The sequence below is a fragment of the Zophobas morio genome, unplaced genomic scaffold, assembly GCF_036711695.1.
Source record: "Zophobas morio isolate AGI-343-1 ecotype UQ-CSIRO unplaced genomic scaffold, CSIRO_AGI_Zmor_V1 ptg000021l, whole genome shotgun sequence".
Classification (NCBI taxonomy): domain Eukaryota; kingdom Metazoa; phylum Arthropoda; class Insecta; order Coleoptera; family Tenebrionidae; genus Zophobas; species Zophobas morio.
This window is the reverse complement of record NW_026972126.1, coordinates 6,010,404-6,032,268: the sequence shown is the minus strand read 5'-3', so window position 1 is coordinate 6,032,268 and position 21,865 is coordinate 6,010,404. Positions and strand designations below refer to the sequence as shown.

The following is a 21,865-nucleotide window of genomic DNA, read 5'->3' as shown; positions in this document are numbered from 1 at the left end:
ACAGAGAATTTAATAAAGATAATTGCATATCACGATATGAAAATGCGACCCGAAAATTCCCCGCTCCGTTCCTCTGCTCCTCCACCGACCCCGCCCGTGACCCTGGTATAAATTATTATACGAGATATATTTTCATAATGTGTGCAATTAAAATTTAACTATTTTGAAAAAAAAAAAAAGAAAATCTGTGAGTAAATCAAAATAAACTGATCTGATGTACGTACTGAGTACCAATTTGAGGGTGTGGAAGATTTTAAATCTGTAGGGTTGGCTGCGTTGCAGCCGATCTCGCATTCTATATTGTACCTAGGCGCATAATTTGCATAAATGAAATAAATATAAATATTCACAAAGTGGACATTTTATCATTTCACCTATTTGTATGGAAATTCTCCATTTCTTTATTATAACATACAGAGAGAAAGCTAAACCTAATGAAATCTGTGCTGCAAGTGCTGATCACTTGCTTGTGGAGTCTTCAATTTTATGCGGACCCGGACCTTGGTTAATCTTCTCACGAACTGTTTTGTAGGTGGATCTCATCTCATCCAGGGCTTTGCCTAGTCCAGATTTGATCTGATTGAATTCCTGCGTGACCAAGGACAATTTACCAAGAAGATAATTCAAGTTCTCGTCGACTTCGGTGATGCGACTGGTGATTGTGCCGACCTAACATAAAGAGTGCATTAGGTGCGTGTGAGTGATAATACTTGACAGTTCTAATAAATTATTTTGCAGCAGAAAATTAATGAGCATCTAGAGAATTGAACTGTACATTTTTTGCGATTCATAAAGTGATTAAATTAATAAAATGCTGAAAATATTGACGCAGAATTAAGACTTCACGCTGATCAATGCTCACAGGTAGAAACTAAATTATTGATCATAAATACTACGAGGCAATCATTACGATCGAACGAAAAAAAGTGAAATTGGGTCCTACTGGAAGTGTCTTTTAGGGATATTCTAAAGTTCTACCATTATAATAGAAGAGAATGCACTTTCAAATCTATTCAATCAGTTTTTAAAAGTAATTTTTTAAATACCAAAATCAATTGCTTAAGGTTTGGTTTATAGTTATTTAAGCATTTAGTAACACAGTATCAGCTTGTCATAATGACTCCGCACGCAGTTACCTTTTATTAAATTTAATTAACGTAAATTGTACATTTGAATAGGAAACTTTATCATCTACATTGTTACTACAATTTCCCAAGAACAGATTTTATAAAAACTGAAACCTCGGAAGTTAGTGTCGAAAAGAATGGGATTTCAAATTCAATTGCAATGTCAGACATGTTATGGTGAGATGTCAGTTACGAAATTAGTTAAATTTGCTTAATAGGAATACTTTGTTTGGAAGCTACAAATCAATTTATACTGCACATTAAACACTCATCTAGTGGTCTGTTAAATTAGATGTTGAACAAGGCTATGAAAAAAATCTAGAAGCAATTATGCAGTTGGTGACTTACACACATTTATAATCAAGTGTTACTTATTTCTCCATGTGTATTTCTGCTTGTTAATAGTTTGTTTTGATATTCATATTTTTTGTGATCACGTGGTTCATTCAACATTAAGTTGGCTGTAAAAGATGTAATTTTATGCCACTATTAGTAGCCCTACAACAAATTAGTGAATTTCTAATATATTGAAATGTGTACTTTTTTCTAAAACCCTTCAAAATTAAAAACTGACAATAGGAAAACGTGTCTAGAGGATCCCTAAGATATATGCAGAAACTTTATTACTAATGTTTTGTTTGAATATTTTTGACACGTATTAATGAACAATCTGGATGAATTCTATTTCTGTCGTCATATGTGAATACGACGAAACTCTATTCAAAGTTGTTTGTATGTCATCTTTGCTCAAAACAAAGGACTCATGGCAAAGTTATACACTTCAGTCCTGAAATAGCGACAGAGACAAAATCATTTGTAAGATTATTTAGAGATCCCACTTTAGCACTTTGCTATTAATAATTCAAAACTCGACGTTCTCTTTAATAATTTACATGGAAAGATCGAGGTTCACAAATGTTTGCTATAATTCTTTGTATCAAAATTAATCCATTAGAAGTTACTTGGTCAGGGCACACAATTTCAGAATTACGCAATCTACATGATTCCCACTGAATAGATTCCTAACTTTCGGACATTTTTAGCGTTCCTAATCACAGTTCAGCCCCCAATTGTGACATGTAAAGTGATTAGAATTCAAAACCTTCATCCCTGAGGTGTAGTGATTGTATAGAGACCAGAACACTAAACGTTAATCAAATTATTCGTTTTCTGTGTAACCGAAATGTGCAAAGACAGTGCGATTCCTGAAGCGTGCAATAGGAAGGGTCGTAACATTATATTGTAATATTATTTTCAGTGTTTTGAGTTACATTTTGCCACTTTATAAAACTTGATATTGCATGACTTTAGTTGGTTAGCAAAAAATATCGCGATTTGTAAAGTTAGAAATCCCAAATGCTGAATATACTTATTATACAAAATTGCAACTATAATCTAATAAGAAATACTGGGTGACTGAAGGAAATTTATGGGTTGGCAGTCCTGAATTATTAACAGAATGTCAGTTCAGTTTCAATTATGACATGAGCGGCTTAAAAAATTAATGAGATTGCAGCAGGTAGTTCCAAATTTCAATTTGATATCAGATACCATAAAATTTTAATCAAATATGTTGCCAACCTGACAAAAAATAACAAACATTAATAATTACTTGGATTTATAATGTAATTAAATCTAATCACTGCCAACAAGCTATCTATTTTTAACATGTCATTAAAAAAAAAATAATAAAAAAAAAACGATACGATTTGTTCGATCTAAAAATACGGCATAATCGTAGACATGAGCCTTTTAGGATGTTTGTAAAATACTAAAAACTGTTACAAAATTTCGTCTTTGTTTTTCATCCTGTGAAAGGAGTTTCTCAAAGGGTAATGAAATGGATCCTTCAATAAAATACCACTCATTTCAGTCACATAATATGTCGCAAGAATAAAGATAAAATTGAATGGTCGGGGCGGCATCACTCAAGGATCCATTTCATTACAAAGATAAAAGTTTATTTGCTCCAATGATGACACTGTTAAAATGAACCGCAACACTTTTTTACGTAGCGACGGTGACGTACGTTTAAGTGACAATGAAATATTCAAAACTCATGCCAAAACTCTTTTTTAGAGTAGAAAGTAATTCATTGTAGAATTTTTTTATAATTTTATTAATATTGTAAATATAACTTCATTTGCGCAAAGTTGGGCTAGTTAATGGTGCCTCTAAAATGCATCGTGGGTTTTCTGCCAAGGTTTAAAGGTAATTTAAATTAATGCTTATTAACTAAAAAAAAAAAATGAATGACATCTGTGGGCTACCGGTGGGGCTGGTTATGAAACCGTGTGAAACTCTACCGAGCTATTACAACTTGCTAAAAATTTCCGACTGGCATTTTTTGTACATTTTGTTGTGGAAATATAAAAGTTGGTGCTATTGTTTTTCATAGCTGTTCTTTTTGTCAGTAATTTATTGTTAATGGTTTTTCGCTACCATTTTTTAAGTACCTACAGTAGCTATTTTTCATCCTACTGCACTATTTCATAATGTATTTATTTTATTTTTTAATAGATTGGGCAACCAACATAATTTGTAATCAAGCCATCCTGTTAACTGAATCCGTATGTCTTCACTGAAATGATATATGTTTAACGCTGCATTTAGAGTTACGTCATAGAAAAGTTTTAACAAAATTAATTTTAATTTCCGATAATTTTGTAAACTTATCATTTGAAATAGACACCCAAAAAGTCAAAAACTAAGCTACTTATAAAGTGATTTTTCACTTTGACACCAATTTATTAATTAATTTCGCTGTGACTTTAACATATGACACATGAAACGTCCTTTGTAATCTATTTTCTTGTTATCTTGTTTGTTGTTGCTTCCTGGAGAAACAATATTTACATTAAAAGGTCTTTTCAGAACTTTATTAGCGTATTCACCCCAAAAGTGGCATTTCCATTGGAGCAGAAATAGTTTATGAATGAGTCGTATATTCAAAGTGGACAGCAGCTTTGGATTTATAATAAGGCACACTAGGCACTGGCCTAAGGCATCAAAGCTGGAGGGGCCCCAAAACCTTTGGAAATGTATATTTAAAATAAAAAATTGCAACATTTTATTATCTTAGTACTCATTGACAAATTTTTAATTGTTCGGGTAATTCTTTGTGGTAGGTCACCGCTGCTGACACAGGAAATCACATGTGCAGAAGCGGCCAGTTTGCGAGCAAATCAGTACGGAATACTGAACCTTATAGAACCCGTCTCCTTATGCTAACAAAGGTTGGTTTGCCGTACAAACCGTGTGCAAGACCATAAAGTAGTTTCCGAAATTCCTGAGAATCTAAAAAGGAGATTTTCTAAACAGCAGATCATTTAAGAAACGATATATTTCAGCATCGTACAGTAGCAGATTTAGTAGCTTTCGGCGCTTCGCAATTTGTGCAGTAGCATTACAGTTTGATTTTTATTTCAGTACCTTTGTACTGTAAATGTTATTGTTGTCAGTCGTATTTAGAAAAGGTAAGTTTTCAGTTCTTGTAATTTTCATAAAAGTGAGCGCCATTTCATTTTTTATTGAAGAATTTTTTATGTTTAAAATGAAATTAAAATTCGTAAATTATTAATAAATTTAAAAAGGCCCTTTGACATTGCCAGAAATTAAAAAAAAATGTCAAATTGCTGTTAATTTTTTTTCTGTTATACAAATAGTGTATAATTTTTTTCGGCTTCGACAGGCGGGTAGAATCTTACGAAATCTGCTATTCAAAATGACAACATTTTGAAGAGATTTTCGGGCACCCGTTGGGAGACTCATGCTGTGCAACTTCAGCAATCTTGGAATCGTTTAATAAGATATTAAATACTTTAGACTATATATTTACAAGTATAAACTTGCAAATGAAGGTAAGTAGATTCTTGTTCAATAAACTTAATAAAGGCGTTATGCAAACACTACCTTATTCCTGGGGAGGGTTGGGGGCACCACCAGTCTTTGGTGCCTAGGGCATTAGAATAGTTAAATCCGGGCCTGGTGGACAGAATGTATACGGTGTACTCGACTCTAGCGGCTTGGAGTGAATTCCGGAAAGAATTTCCCAACAACATCGTCGACTATGCCCATTTTTGCAATGCATTGCAAAGATGTGTGATAAAGTTCCGAAAACCCTTGTCAACAAAAAAAGGAGGGAAGTAACAGGTCGAAAGATACGAAAATTCCAGAAAATATTGGAGATGTTATACAGGTAATGGAGCAGGCCTTTACAACTTCCATATATTTAACCCAGCAATTGTAATTATCGTATGGAACTTACCGAGCAATACTGCGAAAATCTTTAGCATTTTTTCCTTATCGAGTAACAATAATTAAGTAAGAATTACATGAAGCAGATTTTACAGCTAGGGTTGACATTGTCATTAGTTTTTGGACACATTTGATGACCGGCTGTTGGAAAAAACTTTTTCTACAGACGAAGCCTGGTTTTATTTGAGTGGATACATTTATTCTCAAAGTATGAGAATATGGAGCACCGAAAGTCCACATGTTTGTACTCAAAAAATTGGCTGCTATTAAGCAACTGTACTGGCGCCTATATTTTTTGAAGGTAATCCTGGTAATAATAATGATGTAATTAACTGGCTTATGCACTGTAAGTCTCTTCAAGATAACCTAACTACTGTTAGATACAGCAAAAAAAAATTATAGATTTTATGCCACAACTTCATGACGATAAAGTGAAAGTAGGTTATTTTCAACAAGATGGGGCTGGAGCGCATTCAGCTACGACCGCAATAGCAACATTGCGGGAATTTTTAGACTACCGAATCATTAGTCGAAATACAGAGAATATCTGGCCCCCGAAATCTTATGATCTTATTCATCGCAGATTTTTTTGTGACCCTATTTAAAATACCTGTCAATAATTTGGAAGAATTAAGTTTTAAAATAACAGACGAAATTAGCTATAAAAAGTAACGCCCATCTGCATCTGTTGAGCCCATTTGTGCTTACAACAAAAACGGGAAATATTTTATTTAATAAAATTAAATAATCATGTACCAATTTTCATGTTTTATTAAAAATCTTATTAAAATACGTCCGCCATTTTTGCTTTTACGCATACCATTTGTCCAAATTTACCATCAGTCTGGTTTAATCACCGACGTGCTAAATCCTTTCCAAGGTTGGCTCGATTAGAAATTATGTTATTCGCTCGATATACCGGGTGTCTGGAAAATGGCGGATTAACTCTCCGCTACGCTCTTAACAATCAACTGGTGAGTCTGGGAAAAATAGTAAAAAAAAATCCTTCTCACATTTTGGTGGAGTTATAATGATTTTAAAATTGGTTCTTTTGCTACGTTTAACAACTAAACAGCTCATTCATTATCACAATAACTAGTAATAAAACTTTTAGTTAATATTTTTCTCGCCCATGACCATGTTTAATTACCATTTCATTCAGATTGCACAAAGATATGGCTGTGTTGTTTTTGTAATAATTTGATAAAATTCCATTTGACAACAATGTTTGCCTGATATAAAGCGAAGGTGGATTTCAGTCACCATCGTTACTAAGAAACCAGAAAGTAAGCTAGACGTATTCACGCATTAGGGGTGTGCAGCAGTGGCGGCTGGTGGGTCAAAATTTCGGGTCGGCCAAATATTTTGAGCCTACACCTTGGTGTTATATATTTTCGTAATGTATGGCCGCTACTCGTTAACCATTGACATTTTACGTGCCAGGATGTACAAAAAATCTTAAATGTTTCGACCTCGACTTGTTAAAATAATTTTTTTATAGGAAATTGACAATGTCAGTTTGATTCCAAATACTATTAATCCTTAATTCTACTTGTTCTGCTTTATCAGTGATTGAGAACCACCGAAAAAATTATTTTTACTGGGTTCCGCGTCGACCGGCGGCTATACGGCTTGCCGACCCTGGACATCCACAATTAAATAATAATAATTAAATAATGACGTGCAGTTAAAAAATATAAAAAAAGTAATAATAAAAGTACCAACTGTTAACTATCTTCATTTACATTTAATTTTTTTTTAAGTATATGGCAAATTGTCAAATAAATTAATTGAATAATTATTGAATTAAAATTAAAATGATTTAAAACTTTAAATTCATTTTTGAAATATCTGAAAACGCTTAGATGCTAAAAATACAGAAAAAGCGCATTTATGTTGTAGCTAAGTTATGTACGAACAATAAAATTTTAGATAATTTAATGTAATTTTTTTCGTTTATTATTCATACACAGGAAAATGTTTTAAATCAACAATTATTATTAAAAAAAAAAAAAAAAAATAGTATGCACTGAAGAACATCGAAGCCGTTATTGTTTTGTAATTTTGTTAGCTATCTTAAATATTAAGCGTTTTAAAAACTAAATTCGCATTGCTGGGTACAGCGAAGGAGGATCTCGCCGGACCTGGCACAACATACGTTCCGCCAGGTCTTTGGCTACTACAGTGTAGTAGACAAAGAGAACGATGAAACCGTAAGCTGCTACGAAGTCGAAACATCGAGCATTATGCTTTCCTGGATACGGCGTGCCGAAATCTCGCCGGCAAACGCGTGTTTATCAGCATTTAAAATTAGCAACAAATGCTTTATTTTGTACCTACAATATAATAAAATATATTTTTTAATATATATGTTCTATCCTAACGTACATTCAAACTTTATTTCTTTTTTTATTTTCTAATTTCAACGCGTACTAAGTATTTTAAAATGACTGGTACGACGTGGCCGACCCTGCCGCCCCTGACCAGCCGCCCCTGGTGTGCAGTGTTGCCAATTTTACTTTTATAAAATTACGTTTTTTTCGTAATGTACATCATAAAGAATTTTTTTATTATTTTTTTGGGACTCCCGAAATCCCCGTATATAACGTACTGAAGAGTTAATCCGCCATTTTCCAGACAGGCGGTATATAACAAGCAACAATTCATACTTCGTATGAATATCCAAGAAACTCAATATTTACTACACCATAAGTTATACTCCTAACTAATCATTATTACCAAACTAATAATAATTCATTATTTTGAATTTTTTCAAAAGGAAAATCTGCATAAGCACATTTTTGAGGTTTCTCCATATTACAAATAAAATTGTTCCTACCATTGACGCTCTATTAAAAGGTTTTGCGACATTAGTACGAACCAAATGTGTAAATTATAACTTTTGAAAAATACCTTTTAGCATATAATGAAGAATAGGTTCTACGCTTCTAAAACTGTATAAGGTTTCCAGATTTGTTTCATCATTACTGAATTAAATACTATACAGTGTAGTTTATAATATTAATTTGGCACATTACTGAATTAAGTACTATACAGTGTAGTTTATAATATTAATTTGACACATTTTATTTAATAAACTATCTACTGTGTTGAAAATTTCTGATACCCCGAATTTTTTAACAGTACCTAATTCAAGCAGCAAAAATCCTAGCGAAGCATGTTTGCTTTCCAGATCTGCGGTACTATCAATACTATCATGTAGCGTCAGAAGTCGTTGGTAATTTTCGGACCCATTCTCAAAAAACAAAAACCGACTAGGGTATCAAAAGTTTTTCGAGAACGACTTTGAACCCTTTTTGATACAGTACGGCAAGGTGTCCTTGTTGCTATTATTATTATTATTAATTAAATACAGAACGGACTAAGCAGATTCATTACTGTTCAACCACTACTCACATTACTTGCGCTTCACATGCGAAGCTAAATCAGTATCCAACAAAAAACCTTCTTTTGTTGTCATAGATTTTTACGAAACATTTTTTATCTCTGTCTGCGTCGGCGTACCCTCCCGTTCGCCTTATCACGTTTCAAATGACAGTTTCGATCAGATTGTATTCGTTTTGTTTTATTGCCAAAACATTAATATTTATGCGTCAACACGAGTTCACCGACCTATTTTTATATCGCTGATTTATTTTTAAGGATAATTCGATATCTTCAGTCAAATTACGAGGGTAAATCAGAAATTTAAGTTCTTTCAGACTTTTTTTTATGAGATTCTCTTTTTTCTTTTCCACAACAACTCTAAACAAAGAATCGAAGACTAAATTTGGGTTTTTGTATCAGTGCAGTAAAAATTGTGGCATTTTCAATTAGTTCGGCTATTTTCCGTTAAACGAATGCGCGACAGACGTGAAGGCTATATATAGGATATTATAAGCTGTTAATCAAATTTTTCTGTTCGTGTCCACAAAATATTTATTGACGTGCTTCTGTGTACAGGGATATATGTTTTTAACCGTACGAGGACGGCTTATCCTAAATAAAGTAAAATTTGTAAACAGAAATTTTGTAAGTAGACGTAGAACCTATGTAGCAGACCCCTTGTGCATATATCTTGAAAAGATATTAAGCTTACTATAGTTAATAATACATAGAACATCAGCTAAATCACCTTCAAAATGTTGATGAGGTTGTCCCAAAAATATTAACTCAGTCTAATAAAAATAAATTTAAAAATAATAGAGTATGCCTCTATGTTATTTTAACAAAATAAAAATAAAGCTAGCAGAATCAGAATTTATGTTTATCAAAAATGTAATGGACTTTAAAATTTTAGTGAAACAATTAATAACGTCCAATTACTACAGTTAGTAATTAATTAAAGAATTAAATAAAATTAACAAAATTGTATTTAATTCTTTCCTTAAAAAAATTGAATAGGTCATTTCAAAATTTTATTGAGTAAATGTCGTTTGAAATGTGTAGAATAACTTGATTAAACGATCGTGCGAAGAAATTTTAGTAAATCTTTCAGTTTGATTAAAAAAGATAGGTATATATACAGGCTGAGTCCCTAAGCACGCATAATTATTGAAAATAGAAAAAAGGTATAGGCCAGAGTTGTATGGTTCCTCGGGTGGCATACACAAAAATTATTAACTATACAGGTGTTCTGTTTTTGAAAGCATAACCCACAATTTAGTATTTTTAAATGGAATACCTTAGAGTTTTTCCATATTCTCATTAACTTCTTGCAAGGTTTTATAACCATAATTTATTTTTTCAGTTCCGATGCGACGTTGTCACTTTATTCTAATTTTCTTGAAAACTTTGAACAATGCAAGAATTTGTAAAAAAAATCACAATAGAGTTATATTTAAAATCTGTCTTACAACATTTGTGGAAAGATAAGGTACGTAAGTTACTATGGCATAAATAAAAGTAGGTTTAATGTAGTGTTTATAAACAAATTTTTTTCTTTGAAAAAACTGAAATATCGATATTTAAAAACTGTAATATTTTAAAATTTCTTTATGAACACTGTACTTCTATTTATCCTTCTAAAAAATATTACAACACACATACTAATGATAACCCTATTGCGATTTTTTTTGTGGATCTAAGTCCAGCAAATTCCGCTTCTTTTAAAAATGATAAAATCAGATTTTTCTCTGTTTGCGGGAACAAATGTCCTCTCAGCAATAAGAGCACGCTTACTAACTTCAAGTATTTAGGTTTATACATCGGAAAAATGTTACGTAGAAATTTGTTTGATTTGAATAAGCTTGTCGCCTCAAAACAGAGGACTAAAATTATTAATTAAGTCACAATCAAACAAAATGTTCTGAATAAGTATTATTAGATAATTCTTATTTTATAATTATTACATAAAAACGTGTGTATTCTTATTTTTTGAGAAAATGGCCCGACTCGTTCTTAATTTGATCATTAAAAAATTAGAGAGTGATTAATTTTATGACATTTACTTTATTTAATAAAAAAAAAAATCTGCCGTCCGCGAGTGTCCATTGGTCGATTCCTGGGTCGTAAGGCAAAAATATTACCAGCGCGCCAAGCTTGCTGTAGCTCGATTGCGTGTTATGTTAACAAAGAACAAGGCGGATTAATCAAAATAAATAAATATAATAATAATAAACAAAATCAAGATAGATTCGTAAACCACAAATACAGGAGTATATTATTTCATACAATTTTCATAATGTTAATTATGCAATCTAATGAGTGGAATTTCAAAAATGAACTATGGTTATATATAGCCTAAGAACAGGCCAATTAAGATACGCAAAAATATACATTGTGTATGACTCCTCAAAAACGGAAAACTCTGTATAATTGAAAATTGGTTTACTGTATGCTACTCAAGGAACCGTAAAACTTGTTTTTAACGTTTTTTCTCTACCTCTAATAACTAATTGCCAATGATACATCAAAGAACACTCGCTACGTGACTCCCTATATATAATGTTGTTTCGAAGTAAACCCGTACGCCGCCGCGGTACGACGCCTATGGTTTTCTAGTATATACAGCAATGATCGGTAACCCATCATCGGTGACGGCGGTGTTCAAATAGAGAAAAGCCTGGAAGCGGTATGCCGGAAGTCTCGATGGCGGACTCCAGAACAACTTTAAAAGCGGCGACCGCGACTTTCCAGAATAACGCATGGCGGTTTAAATAGGGACCACCGTCGGAAACAGGCATTCAGTCAATGAACGAATTAGAGACTAGTCAAATACATTCCAATCGATTAATGAACATGCAGTCGTGTAAATTTGTACTACTGAGAAATAAATTATTGAGTTTTACCCAGGCCGACTTTAATTACCGATCGTCGCAACAATATTTTATGACAAAAAATATGGAACTGGTTCAAATCTCGAAAATCAGTTATTGCAGTTATGTAAAATTTTGCATTTTTCAGACTTTCACATTTAAGTACCTTGACTATCTAGACTAGAATCGTTGAACAGATGCAATAATCGAAGCGCATGGAGAATGAATCTAGCGTTGCCATTGATTAGCCAACACGTGTCTTGAAACCGCAGGAGATTCCGTTGGACTTTCCATACGCCTGATACGCTGCTGGGCGATTTAGTATTTATAGTTTCTGAGATTCAATGTCAGTGTGATAAAAAAAACATTGAAAGGTGTATTTTCTGCTAAATTCAGTGAAGTGCCCGTGCAGTTCCTAAGCTGTCAAATTTAGTCTACGAACACAAAAAATGGTTAACTCCACTTTTAATTAATTAAAACCAAGTGGTCAACAACAAATAAATTTTTTTTTTATAACATATGCTCAAAGGACTGGCAATTTACTTTGTCACAATAAGTTTTCTGAGTGGTGTTACATTGTAACAAAAATAATGTAAAATTTGCTTTCATAACTGTATAACGAAAGGTGTTTAAAAATTAGTCTGATTTTTACTCATAAATATTTACGGAAAAAATTCACCCTGTATGTATGTCTCTCGTATAAAACCAATAGATTATGTTTTAGGGGGCGATGAAAATACTTTCTAAACTCTATTAATTATTTTTTCTATGAATATATGTAAACGATGACTTTCACATGTCAACTATTTATTTGGATTACAATTGGACCACGTTAACCAAAAACGTACTAAGCGACAAAATTGCAATTCGAGTAATACTAGAGTAAACTTTCATTAAAAACTAAAAATTTGTATTAATGTCGGAATAAAATTTTTGCCTTAAGAATACATGACTTTATGAATGTAGTCTATTTTGTTAATGGCATCCCAGTCCTTTACAGTTTTAAGGAAGCATTTTGGCGCTTAGTTCTTTTTTGAGAAAACCATAATATTAAATTTCTTATTCCGTAAAAAGGCACTACAAAAAGGAACATATGCCATGAAACAAAAACAAAAATGATTAAGTTAAATTTGTTTCCCCTAATTCGAAATCGATATCATCTGAAAAACCCTCCATATCAAATTCACAGTTTATGCCCCGTAAGTTTTTGTAAAAGAGTTTTGCATCCTCGGGAATAAAAGGACATCATATTTTTAAATCTGCCAACTTTTTACGCGATATTGCTTTTCCATTGGGCCATAATGTAGACAATTTTCCAAAATTTTTAGAAGTCTTTTCCTTTTATGCATCAAAACTTCATTGTAGATTTTCCTGATTATTTGTCATAAAAATAGAAAACGGTTTATCTTTAGTAAGTTTAATCACTCTTGTTTTCAAGCGTCTAATTTTTTGTTCATGTATGCCTTCTATTTGTGACACTAGACTCTTTCTTCATAAACTAAACAATAAGTGGATTTTTCTTTCTACAATTTACATAATATTGGCGTAATCTTGTGGCGTATACATATACCTACTTAATGACTCCAAAATCTTTGTCATTTGGAAAAAAACTATTTTCCGAAACAAAAAATTTCAAATAAATCGTTTGTTAAGTAGAATGTTGCTATAAAATTGATTTTAGCGTGAATACAGTTTTTATATTACTATTTTGACGCCCACAAGAGTCAGACCACAGAGTCAGTTCTGTTATATCCTTTTTGGTAAAATTTTCAGTAGGTATTAAGCTCTTAAGACAAGATCCCACCTTTTGTGCGCCACGACCTATTTTTTTTTTCCAAATAAAATAGTGTACTTTCCTTGTTTTACTGCAGTAAATACCCTCATTATAAAGCCAAAATTGACGGTTATAAAACACTAAGTTTGTAGTTTTTGATTAAAACATAATCCCAGATTTATTAAAGGCGCATAGTTCTACCTCAAATTTTGGTATAAAAATAATTAAGACAAATAAAGGATTTTTACAAATTAGTTTTTGACATTAAATTCTGACTGTTACGATGTTTAACTCATTTTTTGCGATTTGGCGCTTAGTACGTTTTTGGTTAACATCGTTCAATTCCACGCATTTAAAATTTTAATTTTGCAGCTAGCGTATGAATAGTTTCCAAGTTACAAATTCGTTTTGCGGATAAAGTTTAAGATAGCTCTTTTTCTCTGCTAAGAAAGAAAACAGTTTTTCCTGAAAGTATGACAGTTCGATTCCAGAGACCGAAAAAACTACTTGGGACCATAATGAAGTGTCGCTTTTCCTACGGTTTTACACTTCCGGAATATCTACGTTTGTTTAAAGTAGAGTTCGCCAAATAGTGAACATTGAGTTTAATTGCTTAGTGGGAACCTCTAAGAATATGCTGCACGGGATTATAATATAATATAAAGGATCAAAGTTTTGCGAATCGGACATCCTTGACCATTATAACTGTAAATGTGTTCATGCACATCTGATTCATAGAACCTTTGTTCCTTTCAAACAAGCAATCGGAGAGGAGGTGAGCAGGACTGTAGGTTATCATTACCACAGTCCGGAACGGTTTCTTGGTAGCTTCCAATAAACGAAAACTAAAGGTTCACTATCTCTCTGGACTCTAGTTTAGTCGAAATTATTGATTATTTTTATTTATGTTTTATACTTTAGTTAACACAGACACTTACTGTGATACTAATAAGAAATTTACGTTGAGTGTTTATCTTGACGTCTTTGTCTATTTACCACAAAATGTTATTAATTTGGATCAAACATGCGATTTTCGTAGCAGCAAAACCAATCCTGTTGGCAAGGGTTTTTTCTATCCTTTTCTTCTTTAAGACGAAAGTAGCAGTTCAACTAGTTTTTTTTTCGCCCTTTGGAATCGAATTTTCATACTTTCGGAAAAAATGAGTTACAACTCGTGAGGTTTACTTGCTGGAGATGGAAATCAATTCTTTCATCATTAAAAAACAAAAGGAAAGCTTAATTTTGACAACGCATTTTTTTTTTTGTTTAATTGTTTTTGGTTCCATTGGTGTAATTATATTTGTTGCTAAAATCATCACAGAACACACTTATATTTGTATCTATAAAAAATATACCCAGGTAAAATTGACTTCCTTGATAACCCTCGTACTATTTGGCAAACGCATCATTTAACAAATAGTAAGAAAAAGATCCGTAACAAGAAAAAACTCTTACTTTTCCCTTCATATTGTCCATGACGTTGAGCGAGCCACTCACGTACTGATCCGTCTGATTCTGCAGCCTGTTGAGCGTATCCGTGCTGGCGCTCATCTGCTGGTGCATGATCCCGATCTGCCTCCAAACCTGGTCGATCTCCTGGCCAATCTTCGCCGTCAGATTGGCCAACGCGCCGGTCTCTTCGTCCAACACCGACATCTCGAAGGTGTCGAAGCGCTCGCTGATGGCCGCGTTCACGTCCTTCGAGCTCGCCTTGATCAACTGTTGCATCTCGGCGATGATCTGGTGCACGCCGTACTCGACGCGGCGCTTCGTGTCCAACACGCTATCGGCCGTTTGCACCATCACCTGCTCCACCTTGCCCAGGTTCTCGATTTCGGCGCGGATGTTTTGCGAGCTGGCGGCGAACTTCTGCGTGAGGGAGTCGACATTGGCGGCGATCGCGTCGATGGATTTCGTGACGTTGCGGTGTTTGGCGGCGATGTCGTCGCTGATCTGGCTGAGGCTCTGGGGGTCTTTGAGGGTTTGGACGGAGCCGAGCGTGGCGTTTTGGAGGGTCTCGAGGTCGGTTTTGTCGGGAAGACGGTTCACTTTGGTGGTGATGGCTTTCACGTCGGAGAGGACCTGTTCGACGTTGTTCTTCTGGATTTCGAGCGCTGAAAATAGAGGTTTTTAAGCAGGGGTGCTTAATGCTTGTGGTGAATGTTTTTTGGCAAATGAGTGCTAAGTTAATTGCAGTTTTACTGATCTGTTGGAAACAATAAATCTATAAGGGAGAGTAGATGATGTTTTGTTGTTAATTATTTTTAATCAAAAAGTGGTTAAACTAACCATTTTAGGAAATATGCAGATACCTACGTTACTGTGACGCTCAGTATTATGATTTTGTCTAAAACTGTGAATATCGTCGCTATAATTGCAAAAATTATTTAATTAATATTTCTAATTTATTTATGACTAACTCTTTATGTAGCTTTCAGCTGCTGTAGACGATTTTCATCCTCCATGTTTATTTTAAACTGTTCAATCGCTGATGCTCGCTGCGAACAATGGCCAGTGTTATTCCTTACACTTGACAAATTTAAATAGCTATTGTTGCGGCACAATAAAACTTTTGGTAAGCAAGGAGAAATAAGCAGTCCGCTAGTTTAAATGGTAGAATACTCGCCCAGCACGTCTCAACGCATTTAACCCAACATTGGTGACCACCGACAGGCAATAGGCGATATGCGCACAACATCCTTCGGCCGCCACCCTGGACTCGCTGTGTTTCGCGGTCAGCATCTCCCTCATCTCCTTCGTACTCCAGCACGACCGTGGAGTCGCTGGAGGCGCGGGAGAATACTGTGGCGACACAATAATAACGTTGGTTTAGCTAGGAAAGATCAGCAGTCCGCATAGTTTAGGTGGTAGAATACACGCCCGGCAAGCGGAAACACTTGGGTTCATATCCTACTGCCGCTGAGTTTTTTTCCGGTACGCAATTTGTGGAGGTCCAGATATAAAATATCTTATTTTAATTTAAGATATTCTTCAGTGGTACTAAATACGTAGTAGTTTCTGTTTTCGACTATATAATTTTATACCACTTATTGCATACCCAAATACAAAATTAAGAGTAAACAAATTTTGTCTTTTTCGATTTATGTTTACACTTCTAATCATACAAGTAATATTTTTAAGCCGCAATTTATTAAATGGAAATCTTTCAGTAAATAACACTGATATGGGATTTGGTGGTGTTTCAAATGAATTGAAATTTTTGCGACTGTCAACTAATCTTCATCACCATAAATAGGACAGTTTTCTGGTTTTTCGTCAGGTATGTTAGAAAACTATTTCAATAGCTCAGTTCTCTTCAAATAAAATACATATAAGTATGTTTAGAATTCATAATACTGAACAATTTTTTGTTTTAGGATGTCGAAAACATGGCATTTTTAGGTTTTTTACTTCTCGAAAGTAAGCTAAGGACGTTTTGTAATAGGGTCCCTCTGACAAATGGCTACTTCCCTATCTATACCGTGCATCATTCCCACCAACATTTTTTTTGTTGTGATCGCTATTTCAATGTTATAAAGTAACATAGTCCTGTACTTGTAGTTTATGAATTCGCCTTGAGTTTTTACCCTGGGCTTCTAAATTTCCTCAAAAAAAAAATCTAAATTATATAAGAACCTTTTATACTAGTATAAGCGTAAAGGGAACCACGTCTCCATAGCGTCACGGCTGACTTGTAATGCAAAGGTTGTGTGTTCGGTGGGGCTTTTTTCTCTTAAAATGTGACTGGTATTATCTACATCTCTTTTAACGATCGAATCGAGAAGGTACGTCCCATTGTTTAATTATTAGTATTACACTGCACGTGTCGTAATTGACATACATGTACTTCATGAAATGTTGATCGGAACATTTTCAAGTGGGAAAACTCACTAGTCACATAAGCATAGCTTTATTCTTTATCAATGCATTCATATTTTTGAAGCAGTTTTTAATCGAGTGCCCCTTTCTCAACGTGACGCGAACTACACCCCGCGCCAGACCAAATATAAACAAGTTAACAGAGCGTGTTTTCGTAACATAATGCGGTCGATTCAAAAGCTGCGGTGGAGTATGGGTGATTAAAGTATGACACACTGAATTCAGAAAAACAACCTCTAAAAGAACGTTTGAAGTATAGTCCAATAAATCCTGCTTCTTTAGAAAAATATAAAATTTAATTTTGCGGTATTTGGAATATATTTAAAGCAAATAACCAAAGGGAAAACATGCATTCTCAGTTTCTTAGTAAACTTAACTTTGACTGTTTATGATTACACTTCAAAATATTTAGACTGTTAGCACGTTAGATTACATGCGTCAATGGTGGAATTTGAGTCAAAAGAAAACGAAATTTGATTTATTTTGTCTCCTCAGCGCAGGGGAAAGGCCTTATAAATTAATTAAGCACTGTTTTTTTTTTAAACTATGTTTAGCGTAAACACTCATAAAATTGAAGAAAATGTATTCGACAAAATTGTGAGATGACGTAATTGATTGGGGGAGAGGGCATAAACAGACACATTTTAATTAAAGATTTACCATGCTTCCAATAACCTTAAAATGTTAAAGATTCCACAGTGTTCGGTTTTGCAAATTCAAAGTTTTTCAATTTTGATTTTCCCCAAAAATCTGGATGCTTGGTGTAGACAGTCAAAACGGATATATAGGTCACACATACAAGAGTATATTATTCCAGAAAAAGTAACAATTTTTATTCAGCAAAATTGTAAAATGACGTTTTAAAGGGGGGGGGGGTGGAGATGAGCGCCAAAAATGTTGTTTATCAAGGGGATTTAAAAAGTCAACACGGATACATAGACCACAAGTCAAGAGAAACTTATTTGATAAAATTTAAATGACATTTTTACTAAATTTTGGAAATGACGTCATCTCATTGTTAGTAGGGATGATTAGACAAATTTTGGTTAGTGTTTTACCATCTACACGATATTCCTTACACATATATAATTTATGTAAATTTGGCAACAATCGATCTGGTAGTTTCGAAGATTATCTGTCTAATAAAAATTGACGACAGATAGATCGACGGAAATGGGAAACCTCTTTTTTCGTACTCCAAGGGTGATTAAACGTCGTGAAAATATAAAAGTAGCCAGTCGCCCGATGGATTCGATTACAATACTTCCTTAGCTGACTATTGGTAAGTAAAAATACATAGGGTTTCAAAACATATTTATAAGATATCAAAAAATATATAAGGTGTCATTTAATTTCTTACACTGTTGCTTACACTGGTATTGCCTATATATTTTTAATATAGAGGTTGCACAAATAAAAGTTCGCAAAATCAAATTTTATAATTTTTCAAAGAAGCGGCATTTGTTGAACTGTACTTCAGGGACGAGGGAAGTTCTGTCTTAATAACCTTGGACCAATTTTTATTTCAATTTTTAGTGACTTCTTTATGTACTTAAATAAACAGCCTTTTTGGATTTTATCAAGTAATTGGAATTGAATAGGGTCCAGCACTTTTTTTCTTCCCAATCACCTTGGTCCAGAAGTAAAAACCCAGTTTTTTTGGTTTTTTAGGTAATTTAAGCGATTTTTCATTTGCTCAATCTCTGGTGTTACGGTTTTGTAACACATTTTTGGGGTGTCAAATAGTATATTATTATCCCAGGTTGCAGAGCCAAGCATTTTAGACCGAGCGCAAATTAGAACCCGAGACGCGCAGCGTCGAGGGCTCTGAAGCGCGAGAAAAATTTTATAGAAATTTGTACGGTGATTTTTAGTGATTTTCTTCTTGTGTCCAATTTTTGGTGGTGTGTTAGAGATCTTTCCGGATTTGGCAAAAAATTTGGGAAAATAGAGATTTTTGATATATTTCTTACGTTATTTTGGTACTTTTGAATCACTTTTTCTTGTGCGCCCCTCTGGTTTAGAAGTAACATATTGATATTTACTGTCTACTAAGTATTTTTCTTAATTCATCGAATTCATATTTTATGTACGCATTTGTGTATGTTATATTAAAAGTTTTACCACACCATTTTAGTTTAGCATGGTGCGGTATGTTGAAAACACATCCACTCTCACAAATCTTTTGTGTTTCCCTGAGCATGTATCTGATTTCATTTACACAGAATTTAAAATAGCATTTCATCAATTTAATATCAATTTCAAAATCTTTAATTTCATTACATCTTTTCAGCTGAACAATTTTTGTTTTAACGCCTCCATCGAAATATGCTACAAGGATCCATCCTGGGGCCCCTACTTTTTCTGTTGCATGTTAACGATATAGCTAATATTATTGTCTTTTCAAAATAGTATATTATTAGCCAAGGTTGCAAGGCCAAGCATTCTAGACCGAGCGCAAATTAGAACCCGAGACGCGCAGCGTCGAGGGCTCTGAAGCGCGAGGTCTAGAAGTGGCTTTGCAACCGTGGTTAATATACTACTTTTTTCACTAGCAGAAACCATAAGACAATAAACTGAAAAAATAAACGTTCAATTTTTTGACGCAACATGATTTTGTTTTGATTTCTAATCAAACTTAATCTAAATCTTCAACACAAAGAAAACCGTTTATACTTGTCGCTGAGTTAATCATTTTATCTTCTACCGTCTACCAACTACCATGCGTATACTCAAGTAATGTTTGTAGCACACATTTGCTCATTTTTTAAGAAATAATCACATCAAACATTGCGTACATAACCTCAATTTTTCTTTTTGAACCGGTGGTCGCAAAAGTTGAATTTGCTACCTCTAAATGAGTCGACATTTGCATGCTTCATGGCTACTAGTGAAAAAACTACTTTTTGCCCAATATTCGTAACTTGTTTTGTCAACTAAGTTAGCCACTTGTGCTAACGTAACTCACCACTTTGCGGCACCGATCTGCGTCAACAGTTATCGTGCATTTTCAAGTTCAAAATTGCCATTACTGCAGTGAGAACGCAATAACGATACCTTAGCTGTCTGCTGTCTTGGTAATCTTCTCTTCATGTTGACCATCACTTTCACTAGAAAGTTCGAATGAATTAAGGGCAGTACCCGCTAAAATACAAACTGCAGAGGAAAATTAATTGTGGACGCAACCAGCACGTATATTTGCGTTGAAATTGGCCCCAAAGTCTCTCGAAGAGAGTAGAAACCAACCTGAATTTATTAGTTGCTTGGAGCCAAAAATTGATTAATTTTAAACATGAAATAGCTTTAGCTATTCGAGAAAATCAGACCAACATAGGTAGTATACAATTATTCAGTCGATGGAACTACTAAAATATAAAGTAACCTCATTTGACATACACTTGAACTTTTATGACTTAAGCGGCTTATAAGTCAAACTGGCTATTGTATTACTTAACTCAATTCACAGCTACATTATGCCAACAGTGGACAGTAATAATCTTGCGGTTCGGGTCCACAAAGCTTACAGTAACCAGTTTGACTTATAAGGGTGCTTTGGCTTAAGCCGCTTAAGTCATAAAAGTTTTAACAGGTGTATGTCAAATGAGGTTTGTGTAATATGTTTGAGTCTATTTATAGCAACTGTTGTGAGTCTTCTAACATTAATGCTTTCATGTATATTATTTTCTGTATGTGGCAATGGTCTTATTTATATATCATACATAGTACTGGAATGAGATCAAAGGAGTCTTTTAGATTTTAACGTATGTCATGGGTTCTTTTATTCGGTGTGATTACTAACCAAACAGACTTGATGAGAGAAACTGTATTTTTAGTTTCTAGATTAAGTGCTAGAAATATGTTATGTTGTCGTACCTTACTAATTAGGTCGCCAATAGTGCTTAAAGTGCAACTTGAACTGAGTCAGTAATCATTCATTACGATTTACTTAAATTTATTTCAAAACATATGATTTATTGACTAGCACACTTGGTTAGTTCTTTTTGTTATGTATTCGTAATCAGTTAATTTTTTTTTTAATTTTTAGTATCTACTTTTAATTATAACTGACTGCTATGTTCTGTAGAAATAAATCTATTATTATTAAAGTACTATAAGGACGGAAGGTGACCTATTTTTTACGCAGTTTTAAATAATCTACATACAACTAGACAGAAGGAGAGTTAGTCTTAAAATGCTTGCCGTACTAATTAAAGTACCATGTCCATCATCAGTACAGTGATAAATCCATGTTCGTTGCATCCGTTAAGTAAAGTTTATTATATCTCTTGAGGGAGTTTATTAGCAAATGCATTATAAACCAACAAATAATTGTCACATTGACACCACTATCAAAACAAACAAGCGAATATATTTTTGCATTATCCTTGTTTGTTAGTAAGTCGACAAATTTTTTCAGTCGATTAAAAGAATTTTGTTCAACAATTTCGTTTCGATGGACTGCTTGATAGAAAAAAATGCGTTTGAAAACTTTTACATGCAATGTGAAGGCTTCCATCACAGCATTCTTACAATACCCACCTGAAAATGCCCCGTCATCTCGGCGAACCAAA

At 33.8% G+C, this 21,865-nt stretch overlaps 1 protein-coding gene across 1 annotated transcript in view; it reads right to left on the bottom strand.

Annotated features, from left to right (window-relative positions):
• Positions 1 to 360: 360 nt before the first annotated feature.
• Positions 361 to 21,865, bottom strand: part of LOC135132966 (putative leucine-rich repeat-containing protein DDB_G0290503) — a 33,034-nt gene continuing 11,529 nt past the window's right edge. Inside the window, exons 5-6 of the mRNA XM_064061185.1 lie at positions 14,871 to 15,529; positions 361 to 669 (exon numbers count right to left, since the gene is read on the bottom strand). Of these exons, the coding sequence (XP_063917255.1) occupies positions 460 to 669; positions 14,871 to 15,529 (869 nt within the window). The 3' untranslated portion in view covers positions 361 to 459. The remainder of the gene's footprint in view (positions 670 to 14,870; positions 15,530 to 21,865) is intronic.